This window comes from Podarcis erhardii, assembly GCF_964252035.2.
Source record: "Podarcis erhardii genome assembly, chromosome: 9".
NCBI classification, from domain to species: domain Eukaryota; kingdom Metazoa; phylum Chordata; class Lepidosauria; order Squamata; family Lacertidae; genus Podarcis; species Podarcis erhardii.
The window spans coordinates 72178445-72195389 of NC_138512.1; the positions used below are offsets into that span (position 1 = coordinate 72178445).

The 16945-nt window shown below is 44.3% G+C and overlaps 1 protein-coding gene across 2 annotated transcripts; it reads left to right on the top strand.

Annotated features, from left to right (window-relative positions):
- Positions 1-347: 347 nt before the first annotated feature.
- SUCLG1 (succinate-CoA ligase GDP/ADP-forming subunit alpha) lies at positions 348-16727 on the top strand (the record flags this gene model as incomplete). Of its 2 annotated transcripts, none has more annotated exons than XM_081877110.1 (9): positions 348-500; positions 5338-5436; positions 7334-7450; positions 7649-7861; positions 9047-9104; positions 10206-10289; positions 12133-12284; positions 14711-14899; positions 16478-16727. In XM_081877110.1, 9 exons carry the CDS (start codon positions 348-350, stop codon positions 16502-16504), a joined length of 1092 nt encoding a protein of 363 aa, XP_081733236.1. In that variant the 3' UTR covers positions 16505-16727. The 2 variants fall into 2 exon arrangements, with proteins under 2 accessions (XP_081733236.1, XP_081733237.1); XM_081877111.1 differs by having other exon boundaries at positions 370-500; positions 5333-5436.
- Positions 16728-16945: the final 218 nt, after the last annotated feature.

Consider the following 16945-nt stretch of genomic DNA (forward strand, 5'->3'; position numbering starts at 1 on the left):
GAACTACCCAGCTACCATTGAGTGCAACGGGACTTCCCATACGCCTTTCAACGCGAGAACTACAGCCCCCACAACCCCTTGCGGCAGCGTGGAACGCTTCGGGAGGCCGGGGTCCTCCGGTCCCCTTGGCTTTCCCACCGCGGCTGCCCTTGGAACCGCCTGCTTCTCTTGCCCTTCGCGTCCTCTCCGATTCAGCTTCTAGCCCGGGAAACCTTGCCCCGAAATAAGCAAATCACGCCCGTACCGTGATAGGCCACTTACTCACCTCTGTGGGTGTATATATGTATATACACAAACTTCCCTTGTCAGGCACTTTCGTCGTCTGCCTGCAGAAGCCCCGCTGGCGCATGCGCACCGGGTGGCGATGTCGTGACAGGAAGGGGCCGGCCTCGCAAGGCCCCCCCTTGTCATTGGCAGCCAGGGCGAAGGCGCCGGGGCGATGTCTTGCTGCGGGAGCGGCGCCGTGGGCGCGCGAGGCCTCGGCCGCCTCCTCCTGCTCCGTGAGTGAGGGGCTGCCGGCGGGGGGCGGGGGCGGGGCCAGGCCGGTGGAGGCGGGGCCAACGGGAGGGGGTCTCGTCACGTGACGCTGGACTACTCCCCCCCCCAAAAAAATTAACCCTTCTCTCTGCCCTTTTCGGGGAGGGGGGGTTCCCTCTCTCTCCCCCCCCTTTCTGTTCTGAAATGGAATTAAAGGTAAGGGAAGCAGGTATGGATATTGCACGTTCAGGGGATTTGCAACAGTACAAATAATAATAATAATACTAATTATTATTATTATTATTATTATTATTATTATTATTATTATTTATACCCCGCCCATCTGACTGAGTTTCCCCAGCCATTCTGGGCGGCTTCCAACAAAAGATTAAAAATACATTAAATCATCAGTCATTAAAAACTTCCCTAAACAGGGCTGCCTTCAGATGAGTTGAGAGCTGTCTTTGGCCACAAATAAGACATGTAGGGCTGCATATGAATTCAGCACAGGCTAATAATGATAATGCGGGGTTTTTTTGGGGGTGGGCAAGAACCTGAGTTAGTTAAGTAATTTTTGATGGATATACTTGATTTAGTGGGTGGCAGCTGCCTCCCCTCTTGGCTACACCCATGTCTGCATATCAGAGCCACAGCTCAGCAATACCTCAAGGACCACCTCTTTCCATAGGAACCTACCCGGATCCTGAGATCATCTTCTGAGGCCCTCCTTCGTGTGCTGCCTCCTCGAGAGGTCTGGAGGGTGGCAACACGAGAGCAGGGCCTTTTCTGCAGTGGCTCCCTATCTGTGGAATGCTCTCCCCAGGGAAGTTCACCTGGCACCTTCATTGTACACCTTTTTAACCAGGCCTTTGGGTGATATGATTGACATCCTATGCCTTTTTTAAAACGTGGCTCTTTTTGGTGTGTGTGTTATTGTGTTATTGTTTTTATTTTTATTTTATATATTGTGATCTTTTCTGTGAACCGCCCTGAGACCTCCGGGTATAGGGTGGTATATAAATTCAATAATCAATCAATCAATCAATCAATCACATGAAATCAATCAAAGCAAGCTATGGTGTGTGTGGTAGCCAGGGTTTTTTACCCCAGAGGGGTGTCCTTGAGGCTCCCAGCCTCTGTCTGTATGCAAATACACATGGGGTATTTGTGCCAAACTGAGTGTTTGACCTGGGTGGATTAAAGCCTAGTTATGTGTGTTTATACTTCAGCTGGTGCAGAAGTTTAGCCGTTTGGTCGCTAAGGGGAAAGATGGTTTGAGCATCTTGCACCCATCCTGGTCCAACTGCGCTGGCTTCCACTCTGCTTCTGGGCCCAATTCAAAGTGCTGGTTTAGACCTAGAAAGCCTTAAACGGCTCAGGACCACAGTACCTCAAGGACAGCCTCTCCCCATACGAACTGACCTGGATCCTGTGATTATCCTCGCAGGTCTTCATTTGCCTCTTCCGCAGGAGGTCTGGAGGGTGGCGACATGAGAAGGCGACCTTTCCAGGGTCCCTCCCTGTTTGTGGAAGGCTCTCCCCAGGGAGGCTCGTCTGATGCAATCATGACATTTAGGTGCTATCAATCTCAAGCAAACACTAGTTTCTAGCTTGGGCTAAGCTAATTTTGCCTGGGAATTTTACTTCCAGTGGCGTAGCTAGGCGTGAGCCCCAGATCTTTTTTTTTTTTTTGCTTCACCCCAGATCTCCGCCTTCTTCCCACCTTGTAAGAATTACTGTTATTAAACCTTTTTTCTTCCATAGTCACTGAGCATGATGCAAAGCATCGTGGCACCTGCCATCTTAAGTTGATCTGAGCCCTAAAATTTTATCTGTAGATTTAAAATAAGTACTTAGGAAGATGGGACATGGGTGGCGCTGTGGGTTAAACTACAAAGCCTAGGGCTTGCCGATCGGAAGGTATGCGGTTCGAATCCCCGCAACAGGGTGAGCTCCCGTTGCTCGGTCCCTGCTCCTGCCAACCTAGCAGTTTGAAAGCACGTCAAAGTACAAGTAGATAAATAGGTACCGGTCCGGCGGGAAGGTAAACGGCGTTTCCGTACGTTGCTCTGGTTCGCCAGAAGCGGCTTAGTCATGCTGGCCACATGTCCGCTGTACGCTGGCTCCCTCGGCCAGTAAAACGAGATGAGTGCCGCAACCCCAGAGTCGTCTGCGACTGGACCTAATGGTCAGGGGTCCCTTTACCTTACTTAGGAAAATAGGAAGCTGCCTTATATCGAGTCATACCCTTGATCCATCTACCTTAGTGTTGTCTACACTAAGGCTCTCCGGGTTTTCAGAAGGGGCTTTCCAAGTCCAAAGATGCTTCAGAGGAGGGGGAGGGGCTTGAACCTGCAACCTTTGCCATGCAAAAATGTGCTCTGCCTATGAGTTTCAGCCCTTTGCTGTAACACAGCTGGTTGACTTCAAATGTATGCAAGCACGTGTTTGTGGCATGCTTGTACCGCAAAATCTTCCACTCCCGTTGGGTTGTTTTGTTTGTTGCCTGGGCACTCATTGGTGCAGATCTTAATTCCCCAGACCACACACTCAGTGCTACCTCGGAATTAAAAATACATTACAGTGGTGCCTCGCAAGACGAAAAGAATCCATTCCGCGAGTCTCTTTGTCTAGTGGTTTTTTCGTCTTGCGAAGCAAGCCCATTGACGGCTTAGCGGATTAGCGCTATTAGTGGCTTTTAGCGGCTTATCAGATTAGCGGATAAGCAGATAAGCGGTTTAGCGGCTTAGAAAAGGGGGGGGGGGAGGGAAAAAAACCTGCAGGAACTTGCAAGACATTTTCGTCTTGCGAAGCAAGCCCATAGGAAATTCATTTTGTGAAGCACCTCCAAAACGGAAAACCCTTTCGTCTAGCGGGTTTTCCGTCTTGCGAGGCATTCGTCTTGTGGGGCACCACTGTAGTTAAACACTTTGCTGCTCCTTGAGATGTATTCCCCCTCTTCCATTAAACTAAAAGCAAACAACCAAAAATCCCAGGTAAAATAAAAACCACAGGCCATGTGAGGTTTGGTGCGTAGTTGAATTCTTACTGGGGGAAAGGCACCTCATCTCAACCATAATTGCTTTTTATGGCTTTATAGCTATAGTTTAACAATGAGAAAACCAAGAGTACACATTTGCAGTGGAACAATATCATGAAAGTTGAGTGGCGCCTTTCTCCATGCTCTCATTCTTTCTTTCGTTCCTGGATGTATTCCTGGGTGCTGTTCACGTTTGCCTGGATGAAGAGTGTAGAATTTTTAAAAAGGTGTCTGTGTTTTGCACGTTTCCTTGTTCTCTCTCTCTCTCTCCTCTCCCCTCCCCTCCCTCTTTTTGGAGTTTCATGAGACACCATCAGTTTTTCTTTTTTTATTGCATCCTTTGCTGTCCCTGCATGAGCAGAATGGACTTGTGAAACGGGACCTCACCTCCCTTTTCTCTTCTTGCATGTACACGGAATCTGCTGGGGGGGAGGGATTTGGGGACCCTCTGGAGCAGATGTGAGGGGTGCATGGGGTGGTGCAGAAGGGAGGATGATAAAATCCCATTGGCCAAGGGAACATTCACTCACACAGCATTGGATTCCACCCAGTTTATATGCATCTATCTAGTTTGACCAACATGAGTTTTTACTGAGTTCTTAGTAAACAGCTGTGACTTGTGGTTGCAGCCCCCAAACCCCCTCCCCCTCTCCAGTCTCCTGGCATGTGCAGGGGTTGAACACTGCAGACACGTATCTGCTTAAACTAGAGCACAATGAACAATGCTGCTTTATAGCAATTGCTACAGTAATTAGTTTTGTGAGTCTCAGAACTTGTTTGGTGAAGTTAATATTTCAGGATGATGAGTGTAAAGCGCCCACCCATTCTGGAGTTCATTGGGACTAGAATACTTGGATTTAAGCCCATTGATTAAATTGTGCCATCTTAAAACTACAGCATTTCAGCTTTATTAGATTGTTGATCAGCCTAATTAGAGCTAATTGGAGCTTCAAGGGCTCTGAGCCATCCCTAACTGCTTTTTGAATGACAGGTACTTGCACTTGTGCAAAAGGAAGCGCATGGTTTCAAATGCTGCCCCTTACACAATTTTAGATTTCATTCTCTTGCTGTTGAAAATCCAAATTTGATGGGGGGGGGGAGGAAACAACATATGACTTGATGTGTTAGAACACAAATTATAAATTATTATTGCGGCCTGAATGAAGTTTATGATTTCTTCCTTATACTGCAAATGTTAGGGTCCAGTTAAAATGTGATTGCTAGAACCTATCCTCTAAGGTTAAAATGTGATTGCGAGAAACTGTCCTAAGAAGAAGGCAGAACTATTTGCAAAACGGCTTTGAAGCAGCACCCAGCAGGATTGAAAGTCTCCACTCATCAGTTGATAAGCGGAGACTTCAGTCCTGCTCCCTGCCATGATCTCAGCAGGATTCAATCCCGCACTGATGAGCATGGGTCAAATACTGCTGCTTTTGCTGCACGTGTCAATTCCATGTGGGGAACTGACACAATCAGCCAATGCAGAATTGAACCCCAACCATCAGCTGATGTCACCCATCATTCAGAGTGATGTCAGCTAATTGGCAGATGGACATGGTTTTGGAAAAATAGCATCGTGCTCTGAAAGTTACTTAGGTAATTGCTTTTGAAAGCTCCTATTCTTTCAATAAAATTGTTTGTGTTAATATTAAAGGTGCAATGATCTGCTTTCTTTTTTCATTTTAAAAAGCATGGACATGGCTCTCCTGCAATTTGTCAAAAAAAGTATGATAAAGTTTAATTTTCTGAGCTGCGCATTTATCCTGTGTTCACAAAATAAGGTGATCGAGCTTTTTCTGTATTTTTTTCCCCTAGTGCAGAAAAATGGGGTACGACATTGTTCCTATTTGGCCACACGAAAGAATCTCTACATCACTAAAGACACAAAGGTCGTTTGTCAGGGTTTTACCGGCAAACAGGTACGTGTTTGGCTGTACCTTTTCTCATACTGTTGAAGAGTGGTTTTCAAACTGGGTTTGAGGAGCCCTGGGGTTCCTTCGGTGAACTTTGCAATGGTCCATTAGCAAGATTTGGGATGGCAGACCAGCTTCCTTGAAAGACAGCTTGCTGCTGCTGTTCGTCTTCCCCGTAATGCACAGCTGGGATGAAATTTCTGGTGTATTCTAGGACATGTTCCCAGCTTGTGCAGAGCACTGGCTGCAAATGACATATTGTGGTATATTGTGAATGTGAAGTTGTGCTGGCTGTTAAAGAGGAGATCTCAGTCACTTTGCCCGTCCCCAGACTTTTTAGATCTCCTTGGCAGTGAAGCCAAGGTTTGACTTCATAAGTTCTCTGAATCCAGGATTGTGGTTAAGGTCTCTCCTGAATCACAATCGGTAGCCAATGTTTGTTCGATGGCTTCAGGTCTTGTTTAAGAAGGAGACACCTTAATCACGATCCCAGGTTCAGAAGACGTGCTAAGTCAATCCTTGATGTCCCACACTGACCCATACACCCCCCTCCCAGCCTGGCGTCAAAATTGGGTGGTGCAACACCTCCTCTCACCTACTCAGAAGAAGGAGAGACATTTGGCAGAGCCTGTGGAGGAGCAAAAAGGCTGCAAGCTCTTCTCTAGGAGCCAGCATAGTTGTGCCATGTGACATATGAACCATACCAGTGCTGCCCCATAGACCTAACCACTTACCTGCACTCGATAAGAACTGGGCACTCATTAAGACGTTTGGGGGCACCAGGTCTTCTGATACACACATGGATTTGTTGTTAGGAATGCTGATGTTTGTAGGGATCCCTGGAGGTAGAATAACATGAACATCATAAGAGGCCTGCTGGCTTACAGCGAAGGACCGCAGTAGCTTAACTAGATGCTCCTGAGATCTTCCGAGTGTGAAGGCAATATTGGTCCCTTTTTGCCCAACGTGGGGCTCAAACCCACGGCCCTAATACTAAGAGTTTCCTGCTCTAGTGACTGAGCTAGTGGATTGGGAGAAGTCTTAGTCCAACTAATAGTAGAGCCCAAGGTCATGGAAGGTTATTTTTATGTTGCATATGTGTTGTAATTAGAACTGGTCGACAGATCTAGTTCTGAAACCATTGTTCAAGTTGTAAACGTCAGTACAAACTAGAGGAAACACATTTTTTGTTCTCCTACATACAGTTTGTATCTGCCTATACTGCAAATGGTGTCTTCTATTTATAGCTTCTCATGCCACACTTAATGTTTGGAATGCTGATCCATCATGGGTCACAGAAATGAAGCTGTGCCTTAGTTCTAGAAAGCAGTAGGGCATATTCCTTGTCTGTTAACTTGTGGATTTTTCTGCTTTCGACTTTTCAGTTTTTAAGGAAAGCAGCAGAATTGACTTGGGAGTATTTGGTTTAGTCCAGGAGTGAGGAGCTTGTGGTTTTGCAGTTATCATTGGACTTCCATTAATCCCAGCCAGCATAATGGTCAGAAGTCATGGAATTGCAGTCCAAAAACATCTGGAGGGATGCTGGTTCCTTACCCCTAGTTTAGTCCAAGACCCAGACTGACTATACAGAATTTACTGTTTAGAACAATTGAATATCTCTGTTTGGACTGTGCCACTTAATATTGCAGGTTTGAGATGGCACATTTACATGCTTCCCAGGCTTGATAAAAATAGCCAAGCATTTATTCCTCTGCACTTAGAAATCTAGCACCTCATGCTAGCAGCGTATGCTTGATTTTTTTAAAAAAAATGGATCATGGTTTCTGGCTCTCATGCAGCTCCCATTTCTTTCACTGGCCTTGTGCAGGAGAAGTCTAGCTTTGGATCACTTTTGTCCTCCTATCTTAACCTAGTTTTTGTTATGTTTGATTTCTTCTTGCAGGGTACCTTTCACAGTCAACAGGCGCTGGAATATGGCACCAATCTAGTAGGAGGGATTTCTCCTGGCAAAGGGGGCAAAACTCACCTGGGGCTTCCGGTCTTTAACTCCGTGAGGGAGGTAATAATATATTGCTATATGAGAACTGATCCCACATCTTGGTTACATCCAGACTAGATCATCTAAATGTTTCACCAAATATCCGTGCAGTAGAAGGCAAATTTCTGCTTCGGATGATGAGAATATTCTTTTGGAGTGCCAAACAGTTTGAAAGATCGATGATTTCTTCTTCTTTTTTAAAATGTAATTGTATCTTAGGCTAAAGAGAAAACGGGTGCTTCTGCCTCTGCAATATATGTGCCGCCACCATTTGCCGCCGCTGCCATCAATGAAGCCATTGACGCAGAAATCCCCCTCGTTGTGTGCATTACAGAAGGTATTCCCCAGCAGGACATGGTGCGTGTCAAACACAGATTGCTTCGTCAGGACAAGACTCGGCTCGTTGGCCCAAATTGCCCAGGAGTGATCAACGTAAGGGCTCAAGTGAAGTTAAAACTAGCGGAGGTCTTCTGAAGAAAGTAGAAGCCTATATATTTTGGCTAAAGGCAAGCGTGCCGCCTGATTAAAATGCTTGCCTGTCTTGTAGGCACCATCCTTGTGAGCTGTAGTGTTCTCCCAGTATTGCTTGACTCAACTTCCCAGCTTCCCTGACCATTTTTTAAAATATATATGTATATAATTTTTATTAAATTTTCTGTTTTACAATTTACAACACTCATTTTTGCATCCTTAAGATATCAATGACTTCCCTTCTCTTTCCAGGGTTCATTTTGCATATCATAAATCCCTGTGTATTTTACAAAAACTAAAGAATTCAGTATTCCATTAATACATCCATCAAACCTTATTTACACTGTTGAATTTATCTTAACGCTGCCAACGTTTTCAGGTGTGCACAATTCCCCCCCCCCCGTATATTCAATAAACGTTTTCCACTCTTCTCTAAACATATGGTCTTGTTCTCTAATTCTATACAGTGGTAGCTTGGGTTACGAACTTAATCCGTTCCAGAGGTCCGTTCTTAACCCGAAACTGTTCTTAACCTGAGGCGCACTTTCACTAATGGAGCCTCCCACTGCCACCACCGTGCAATTTCTGTTCTCATTATCTATGATAAGCAAAACGAACCATGGAAGGAGAAGAAAGGAAGTCATTGATATTTTAAGGATGTTAAAATGGGCATTTTAGTATAACAAAAAATTTAATAAAAAATTATATAGAAAAGATGGGTGGAGTACAAGTAATAAAATTACTACTACTATAATGAAAAAACCATCCTTTTCCAAACTTCGTTTTGGGGACCCCTGGAGCTTAATAGTGAGAAGATCAGCTTTCTTGCACCGTGCTTTGCATGCTGCAGCTGATCTTCCTGGAGCCATGGGGACAGTGTGCTCTGTTCATGCAAGGTGTAGTGAACACTCCATAAGGATTGACTGCATATCCTCTTCCATCAGCATCTGGAGGGCACTAGGGTGGCTGCCTCTGCCCTGGAACATGCCCCACAATCCCGTGCAAAGTACAGAGGACTTGCAGCAAGTTCAGAGGTCGCTTTGGGCATTAAAAACACACTGGGAAGGAGTCTTATAGAGGAAGGTTGCGGTTGTGACTTCGGATAAGTGTATGAAATGATGCCAATCACGATTGTTTTGTTTTTAGCCTGGAGAATGTAAAATTGGTATCATGCCTGGCCACATTCACAAGAAAGGAAGAATTGGTAAGATCTCAAAAGATTTTTCTGGTGTGTTTTTGAAAAATAATAACAACAACAATAATAAAAACCTGCAGTTATATTCGCTCTAATACAATAGGGTCTCCATTTGGCTTAACACCCTAGCCGTCAAGATATTAGTCAATGTTGACGATGTCTACATACCCACCACCTTTTGATTTGGCAGGTCCTGTACAGGAACTATAAGAGAGGCAGGTTTGAAGCAGCAGAGCTTGCTTCAGGGACAAATTCAAATAAAACACGTGTGCCATCTTATCATATTAGCTAGGGCCAAGTGCTCCCATGCAGAACCCAAAGTCTTCGGAGGGGGAAATTGGAATGGCAGTCTTCTGAGTAAGGCCCAACTGAGTCCAGTCTTGAAATATCCAACCAAGTCTGCCCTTAGTTTGCAGCCTCTGTTAAGTGCTAACCCATGCCATCATGACATATGCAGGCTTCAAAAGAGAGAGAACCCCCAGGTTGGCTTGAGTGCTCTCTCCCCAACTTAAGGACTGGATTTTAGATTCCTCAAGTGGTGATGCACTGTTATTTTCGCGCATGCAGCAAAGGCAGGCACTTCATATAAAAACCATGTGCCGCATGGGTGAGCATTATTTCGAAACTCAAACGCCATGCTCTTTTAAATGGGCAGTTTCAAAGTCGACTGCTGTCCTCTTTTAAGTTTCAAACAGTGGTTGATAACACAACAGGCTTTGCTGAGTTCTTGTGGGGTTTCATTTCTTCAATGTCACAATGACACCCTTCTACACACTCTATACTTTTGAATAAGTAAACTCCAGACAACAGGAAATCTTTGCGAAGCTGCTCTTGGTGTGGGGCCTATGCTTCAGGGGCTGCTGGTATAATGTTCCTACATTGTCTTACGTTGCATTGTGTGGCTCAGGAATCTTTAGTGTAACTTAACTTACATTATCTTCAACTTATGGCAAGGATACTTTTTGAATGTTATGTGCTGATCATGAAATTAGAAGTTACAAGGTTCAAAGGTCAGCTTGTTACGTAAGTTGCTATATGTAAATTTGTATAGCTATTGTATATCTATCTATATATCTTTTTTCTTTCTTTTCTCCTTTCCAAACCCTTCAGGTATTGTGTCGAGATCAGGCACTCTGACATACGAAGCTGTTCATCAGACAACTCAAGTTGGACTGGGACAATCCTTCTGTGTTGGTGGGTTTGAGAGAGGCTCAGTCAGTGTGTAAGAAAATACATATGATCTTAGAAACCACTTAAGAAATGCTAACTCACATCCCACTTTGCATTAAATGTGCGTTTTGCAGTAGTGCTAAACCAAATTGCCCCCCATGGCACCTGTGAACAGGGTGGGGAGACACAACTGGGGAGGCTCCGTCTGATGACTGGGGCCACAAGTGGATGGATTATATGCATGAGAGTTCAATTTGCAAGTGAGAGTGAAAGATCAGTCTCTCTTAGAAGAGGAGATGAGTGAATCTTCACTCTTTTACCCTGTATCTGTTTTGGCATCCCTTTGGTTCCACTCGGGTTGAATTCCAGAATTTCAGATTTAGGAGGTTCAGTCTGTAGTTTGCACATGTCTCCCAAACTGGTGTTATTGTGCAAATAAAAAGAAAGAGTTGCCTCCACGAATTCACTGTCTAATTTACTTTTGGCATTTTTGATTGAAAAGAGGCAGAAAAGGAAGCAGGAATTCTCTCTCACTTGACTTACAAAATTCTGGCAATTTACCTCTAGAACAGTTAACTGAGTCTGACATTTTGAGTTCTGCTCTGGTAAACGTGCCCAGCACAAGAGAATTTCAACACCAGGGTGAGAATCCAGAAGAGGAGGATTTCATAAGTTCCCAAAGGTTTTATCTTATTTTAACTGCTACAAATGAAGGTGGGGACTTAAGCCAAGTCTTAGATACTGCATTCCTCCTTCAGAGTTGTAGCCTGCTGAAGGATTGCCTTAGGCCTTGGGTACCAATTCCTGTGCTAAAAGAGGGTATTCATAAATACGTACGATTTGTGCTAAATATGTAATGTAAAGGAAAGGAGTGATGCTTCAATCTTCTTTTAACTTAATCTGAGGGTTGTATTCTTCACAATTTTTGCTGGAAACAGATTGTGATTTTACATCATTTTGGTAATTCTGCATCTAATATATGGGGTTATGCCCAACTAATTTCTGTGCAAAGTTGACCCATCAAAATTAACTGACCAAAGCAAATAATGTACCTTAATTTCAGTGGGTCTGCTCAGAGTATGAGTAACATTGGCTACCATATAAAATGTTTCCCTCAGCTCTTTTGGTTGCTGTTTGCAGCCATATTTTCCAACCTGTAGGGCAGCATCCATCAAAGTAGTTGCACTTGTGCAAGGTTTTCCATTTTCACAATGGAACTTTCCCTCTCCTCTCCCTGGGCACCTTCTTCACCTCCTCCAAATCTGCTTCCAAAGGCAACCCCTGGAACAGGGGAAGGGAACAGAGTGGGAAGGGAAGTTCCTATACAGAGGCAAAGATCCTTGCTCTGGCAGGACTACTTCCTTGGAGAATGCTCTGTATCACAAGGTACAAGTTGGGAACTGGCTTAAAGATCTGTGAAAAGGCAACTTAAAATCTCTGCATGTAAAGGTTGTGGTTCAGCCCTTTGGAGGTGTAGATATTTAGATGTAAAAGACCCCAAATTCAATCCGCAAGATCCCTTCTTAAAGGTTTGCAGGTCATAGGGTTAAGAATGACTTCTCTTGAGAACCTATCAACATAGATGGTTTCAAGGCAGCTGCTTATATTTTATAACTCACTATTTATTAGCCATATACCAACTTTTTGTTGTCCTTTTCTGAAACCAGAAATATTGGTAGGGGCAGAACTGAACGACCCAATTGCCAGCTATTTAATAGCTGAAATGACGCTCCAAGACTGTTTGTTATCCTTAACTGAAAGTGGGCAACTCAAGTTGGTGATCCTGAAAGTTCTGTAGCCCCTGTTAGTAGAATTGGTCTCTGGAAGAAATGTGCTGCTCTTAATAGGACTCTTTGAAACCTTTCAGGCATCGGAGGAGACCCATTCAATGGAACAAATTTTATTGACTGCCTGGATGTCTTCCTGAAGGATCCGCACACCGAAGGAATTATACTGATAGGCGAGATTGGTGGAAACGCAGAAGAGGATGCCGCTCAGTTCCTTAGGGAAAACAATTCTGTAAGCTTAAATGCTTTGAGAGAGTGTCTCCTGTGCACATTCTGCTTATTGAGCAGGGAGGAGTGATAACTGTTTTAAAAGTTCACCTGTTTGTATTCCACTCTTTTAAAGTCAATGGGTTGGGTCGAAAGGGTCCCCTTGGAAGGAATTTACACCCTTCGCTAGAATGTTGCACGAGGAAGATGAAGCTAAATCCCAAAGATGTACTTGTGTGACCTCTTAAGGATAAGAACTGAGGTTGCTTCCAGATGGCATGAATGTTGGAATGTTCATCCTGATTACTTTGCATAAAATTTGCAGCGAGGTTATGTGATGTCACACTTTGCAGTGCATTTCCCTGTCCCTTTCCTTACTGCCAAAACACCAAAAGCCCAGTCCGAAGTGGATTTGTTGCACACAAGCACCAAATCAACTATAACTCTGCAACCTGAATTTGCCACTATGCAGTTGTATCCCACCAACAAAATAGCTGCCATCCAGAAGCATCCCAAATCTCTCTTCATGACTCAAACAAAAGTTGCCTGTAGCACAATTAAGTACACCAAGCCCAGCAGAGAGATTAATCAATAACCTTTTGAAAGCCTGGCATTTGCAGAGTAAAAGCATTAAGTGGTTATTACATGCAGCTACATATTTGCTAGCTCCTCGCCGTTCCCCGTTAATGAAAATAACGATGTAGACTATCTCACCAAATGGAAAGGAAGATTCACCCCATAAATTTAGCCTGCAGGCGCATTTCCAGTGGTACCATTTTGTAGCGAATGCTACAGTTCCCCAAATTGCCTACACAGGCAAATGGGCAATGAGAGAGTGAAATTTGCTCACACAACCAGACTGAGCCCACAAACTTCGGAATAGTTCACAGGGTTGAGAGTAGCATGTGTGGATTACTTATTTGAGACATACAAGGTGGTATTCAGAAGGTAATCGGCATGACTTAACATATGTGTGGGGACGTGGGTGGCGCTGTGCTCTAAATCACTGAGCCTAGGGCTTGCCGATCAGAAGGTTGGCGGTTCAAATCCCCGCGATGGGGTGAGCTTGCTGATCGGAAGGTCAGCAGTTCGAATCCCTGAGACGGGGTGAGCTCCCGTTGGTCTATCCCAGCTCCTGCCAACCTAGCAGTTCGAAAGCACGTCAAAGTGCAAGTAGATAAATAGGTACTACTCCGGCAGGAAGGTAAACGGCGTTTCCATGCGCTGCTCTGGTTCGCCAGAAGTGGCTTAGTCATGCTGGCCACATGACCTGGAAAAACTGCGGACAAACATCAGCTCCCTCGGACAGTAAAACAAGATAAGCGCTGCAGCCCCAGAGTCGTTTGCAACTGGACTTAACTGTCAGGGGCCTTTACCTTTTCATAACATATGTGTATTTTAATTTCAATGGATCTAAAATGAGTAGGACTTGGTTGAATATCACCCACAGTGTTGCATGAATTGTTTTAGGGGCAGGTTTAAGGCATTCAGAATCTGTGTTTGTCCCATAAGGAAAAAGTAATACCTGATCCAGATGGTTTTTTTGCGCACAGTCACATTTTACTTGGAAGTGATTTCCCATGTTTGTGGAATATGGTGCCAGGAAGCTGTGGTCAAGTCCATAGGTGGCCAGAGTTGCATGATTGTTTCTCTGGAAACTCTTGGGCGGATCATATTGAGGTTTCTTGAATAACTGGACCAGTCCCAGGAGCTTCTTCAAGGCCACAAAACATGGCTAGATTTGGATTTTGGTTTCTTGAGTCAGCCTTTGCACATTATTCTTCACTCAAAAGCTTTTATGGCCCAGCTACTACACATCTACAGTGGTACCTCGGATTAAGAACTTAATTCGTTCTGGAGTTCCATTCTTAACCTGAAACTGTTCTTAACCTGAGGTAAAGTGCTAATGAGGCCTCCCGCTGCCGCTGCACCGCTGCTGCGCAATTTCTGTTCTCATCCTGAAGCAAAGTACTTAACCCGAGGTACTATTTCTGGGTTAGTGGAGTCTGTAACCTGAAGCGTCTGTAACCCGAGGTACCACTGTACTTCAATTTTACACTTTGGCTTGCAAAACAATTAGCAAACGGCACCAAAAATGAAATTGTAACTGTAATCATTATCCCCTCTCCCCTAAAGTGGACTTTTTCTTGGTATATCTACCGCAGGAGCTGGCTTCTAAAATCAAAACTACTTAAATATTTCCTTGGTGGCCTATACATGAGCTATACAAGCTTGATCCTTACGGGAATTTTGTTGCACTCACTTCCCTCCTTTTCTCTGCCCAGAACTCTCAGGCCGTTTCCTTATCTCTGCCCCTAATCCTCAGGCTGGTGCTTCGGTTTGGATGTCTTTTTCTTGTCCAACCACACCAAAAACTGTGCTCACTGGGATAGTTGTATCTCTGCTTTCTCTCTCTCGCCCCTCTATTAAATGATTCCCCTTTTGTCACAGGGTCCAGACGCCAAGCCAGTTGTCTCGTTTATAGCTGGAGTCACTGCGCCTCCAGGCAGAAGGATGGGCCACGCAGGGGCTATCATTGCCGGTGGGAAAGGTGGAGCGAAAGAGAAAATTGCTGCCCTACAGAATGCTGGCGTCGTCGTCAGTATGTCTCCTGCTCAGCTGGGCTCTACTATATACAAGGTTAGTTCAGCAGCCATTTAGAAGTTCAAGGACACAGTGCTGCTTCTCTGCAACTTGAAGGCAATGGAGCTTGCCAGGATGTTGCCAGAAATATTGGACACTGTGAAATATGTTCTGCTTCATTCCTATGAACAAGGTTTTTGTTGGGTTGGGTTTCTTTCAATGCAACAGGTGTGGTAAAAGTATGCAGATTTAGGTTGTTGGAGATGAACAAGGGATACTTGGGTTCAGGTTCCCACTTGGCCACTAGGGCTGGGCAATCTGGTTTTCAACGTCATGATATATCACCATCATCATGTATGTCAAGTATGAATGTTAGGCCCAAAAGGAGATGGAGAATTGATATGCTGGCAGGCGAAGCGGGAAACTGGTTTTATCAAGGAAAAATGTATAACACTGTCCAAAAAAACATTGGTTTTGCTTAATGAAAGCAAAAATCCTCTGATGCAAAATTCCCCTGATAAAAACAGGATGGAACTGGCGATGAACAACACTAATAAATACTCTCAGAAAAGAGCAAAGACAAGGAGGAACTGGTGGTGGGCCATGGACAGATGATAAAGGCCTGGAACACGTTGTATGTATTTCTGAGGTACAACAACACACCTTTCATGTAACATTTATTTCATATAGTCAAGTATACATTAATAAATTGGTACCGAGAGGTTCAAACACTCACGCATTCACTCAAATATTCACACAAGGCCCTTCACGTGGGTTGGTCAAGCCTCATGTAAGAGTGTGGGTGTTGGGTTGTAGCGCTGGTCCCAGCGACGCTGAGGGTAAGCAGAGTGCCTTATTTATTTATTTATAACTGTTATTCATTGCCAGTTCCACCCTGTTTTTATCAGGGGATTTTGCATCGGGATTTTTGCTTTCATTAAGCAAAACCAATGTTCTTTTGGACACAGTTATACATTTTTCCTTGATAAAACCAGTTTCTCTGACAGGAACGAAGATTTGGAAATATGCTTCAGTGGTCCAGACTATGGGGAGCCCAGAAAAATTAATAATTACAATTTGGACTATAATTTGGTCGCTTTTTTATTTTAGTTTATTGTTTTTAATTGGATTGGATTATGATGTGGATATGATGAAAATATCCACAACTCTGCCGGTGCCTGCTCTTGTTAATCGCTGGCTCCTACAGGAGGCGGGAGAGAGCTGAGCCGGCAGAGTTAACAGCGGCTGTTGCTCCCTTGCAATGTGGATTAGGAAAAATAGCAAAAGTCATAGTTGGGACATCAAAGATTGCAGTCAGTTTGCCAAAAGTTGCCACGGACCCTCAGAAGCTGCTCAGAGTCTAAAGCTGTCAGTTGAGCTCCCTGCAGTGAAGCGACCTGGCCTCTCTGTGACAACAGAGCATGTTCCTAGTGTTCTCCAGCTACGTCATTGCAAGCCCATTGTGAGCCTGAGAACAGAACAGCCAATGTTATTAAGAAGGGCAGAGCGGCCAGAGAGGGCCCAGGGTATGGAAGAGATTGCAGATGTTAAAGGTGGTAAACTGACAGAAAGGATGGTTTGGCAAATGCTTGTCCCAACTCTAATGAAACCTTGTCTCCATCTTTATCCCTCAAGGAGTTTGAGAAGAGGAAAATGCTGTGAGAGGAGGAGGAGGAGGGGATCCGTCCGAACATGCCACTGCAGAAATACCACCTCCCTCTGTGCTGCTCACCTGCTGATTTTTCTTTTCTCGAATATAATTGACAACGGTCTTCTGAATTCAGCTTTAAAGCCATCAGGTTTCATTTCAGTGGCTCCTTTGTCCAGACATAATTGTACATCATAGCAAACGAATAAATCTACCACTAAACGTGATTATTTGAAATCCTGGAGCTTGGTAGCTTTTTCTTACAACTTTCCTCAAATCACTTTATTAAAACTCTTTAACTATCTGGAAGCTTTAAGAATGGATATACTTTAATGTAAAACTGCTTTTTGTTTCTGCTATGGGCTTTTCGGCTTTTATTTTTGATGGACAGTTGTCCTTGACATAGAAATTGGTGCCAAATCCTATTGGTCTAGTACATCAGGCAGAGCTTAGTG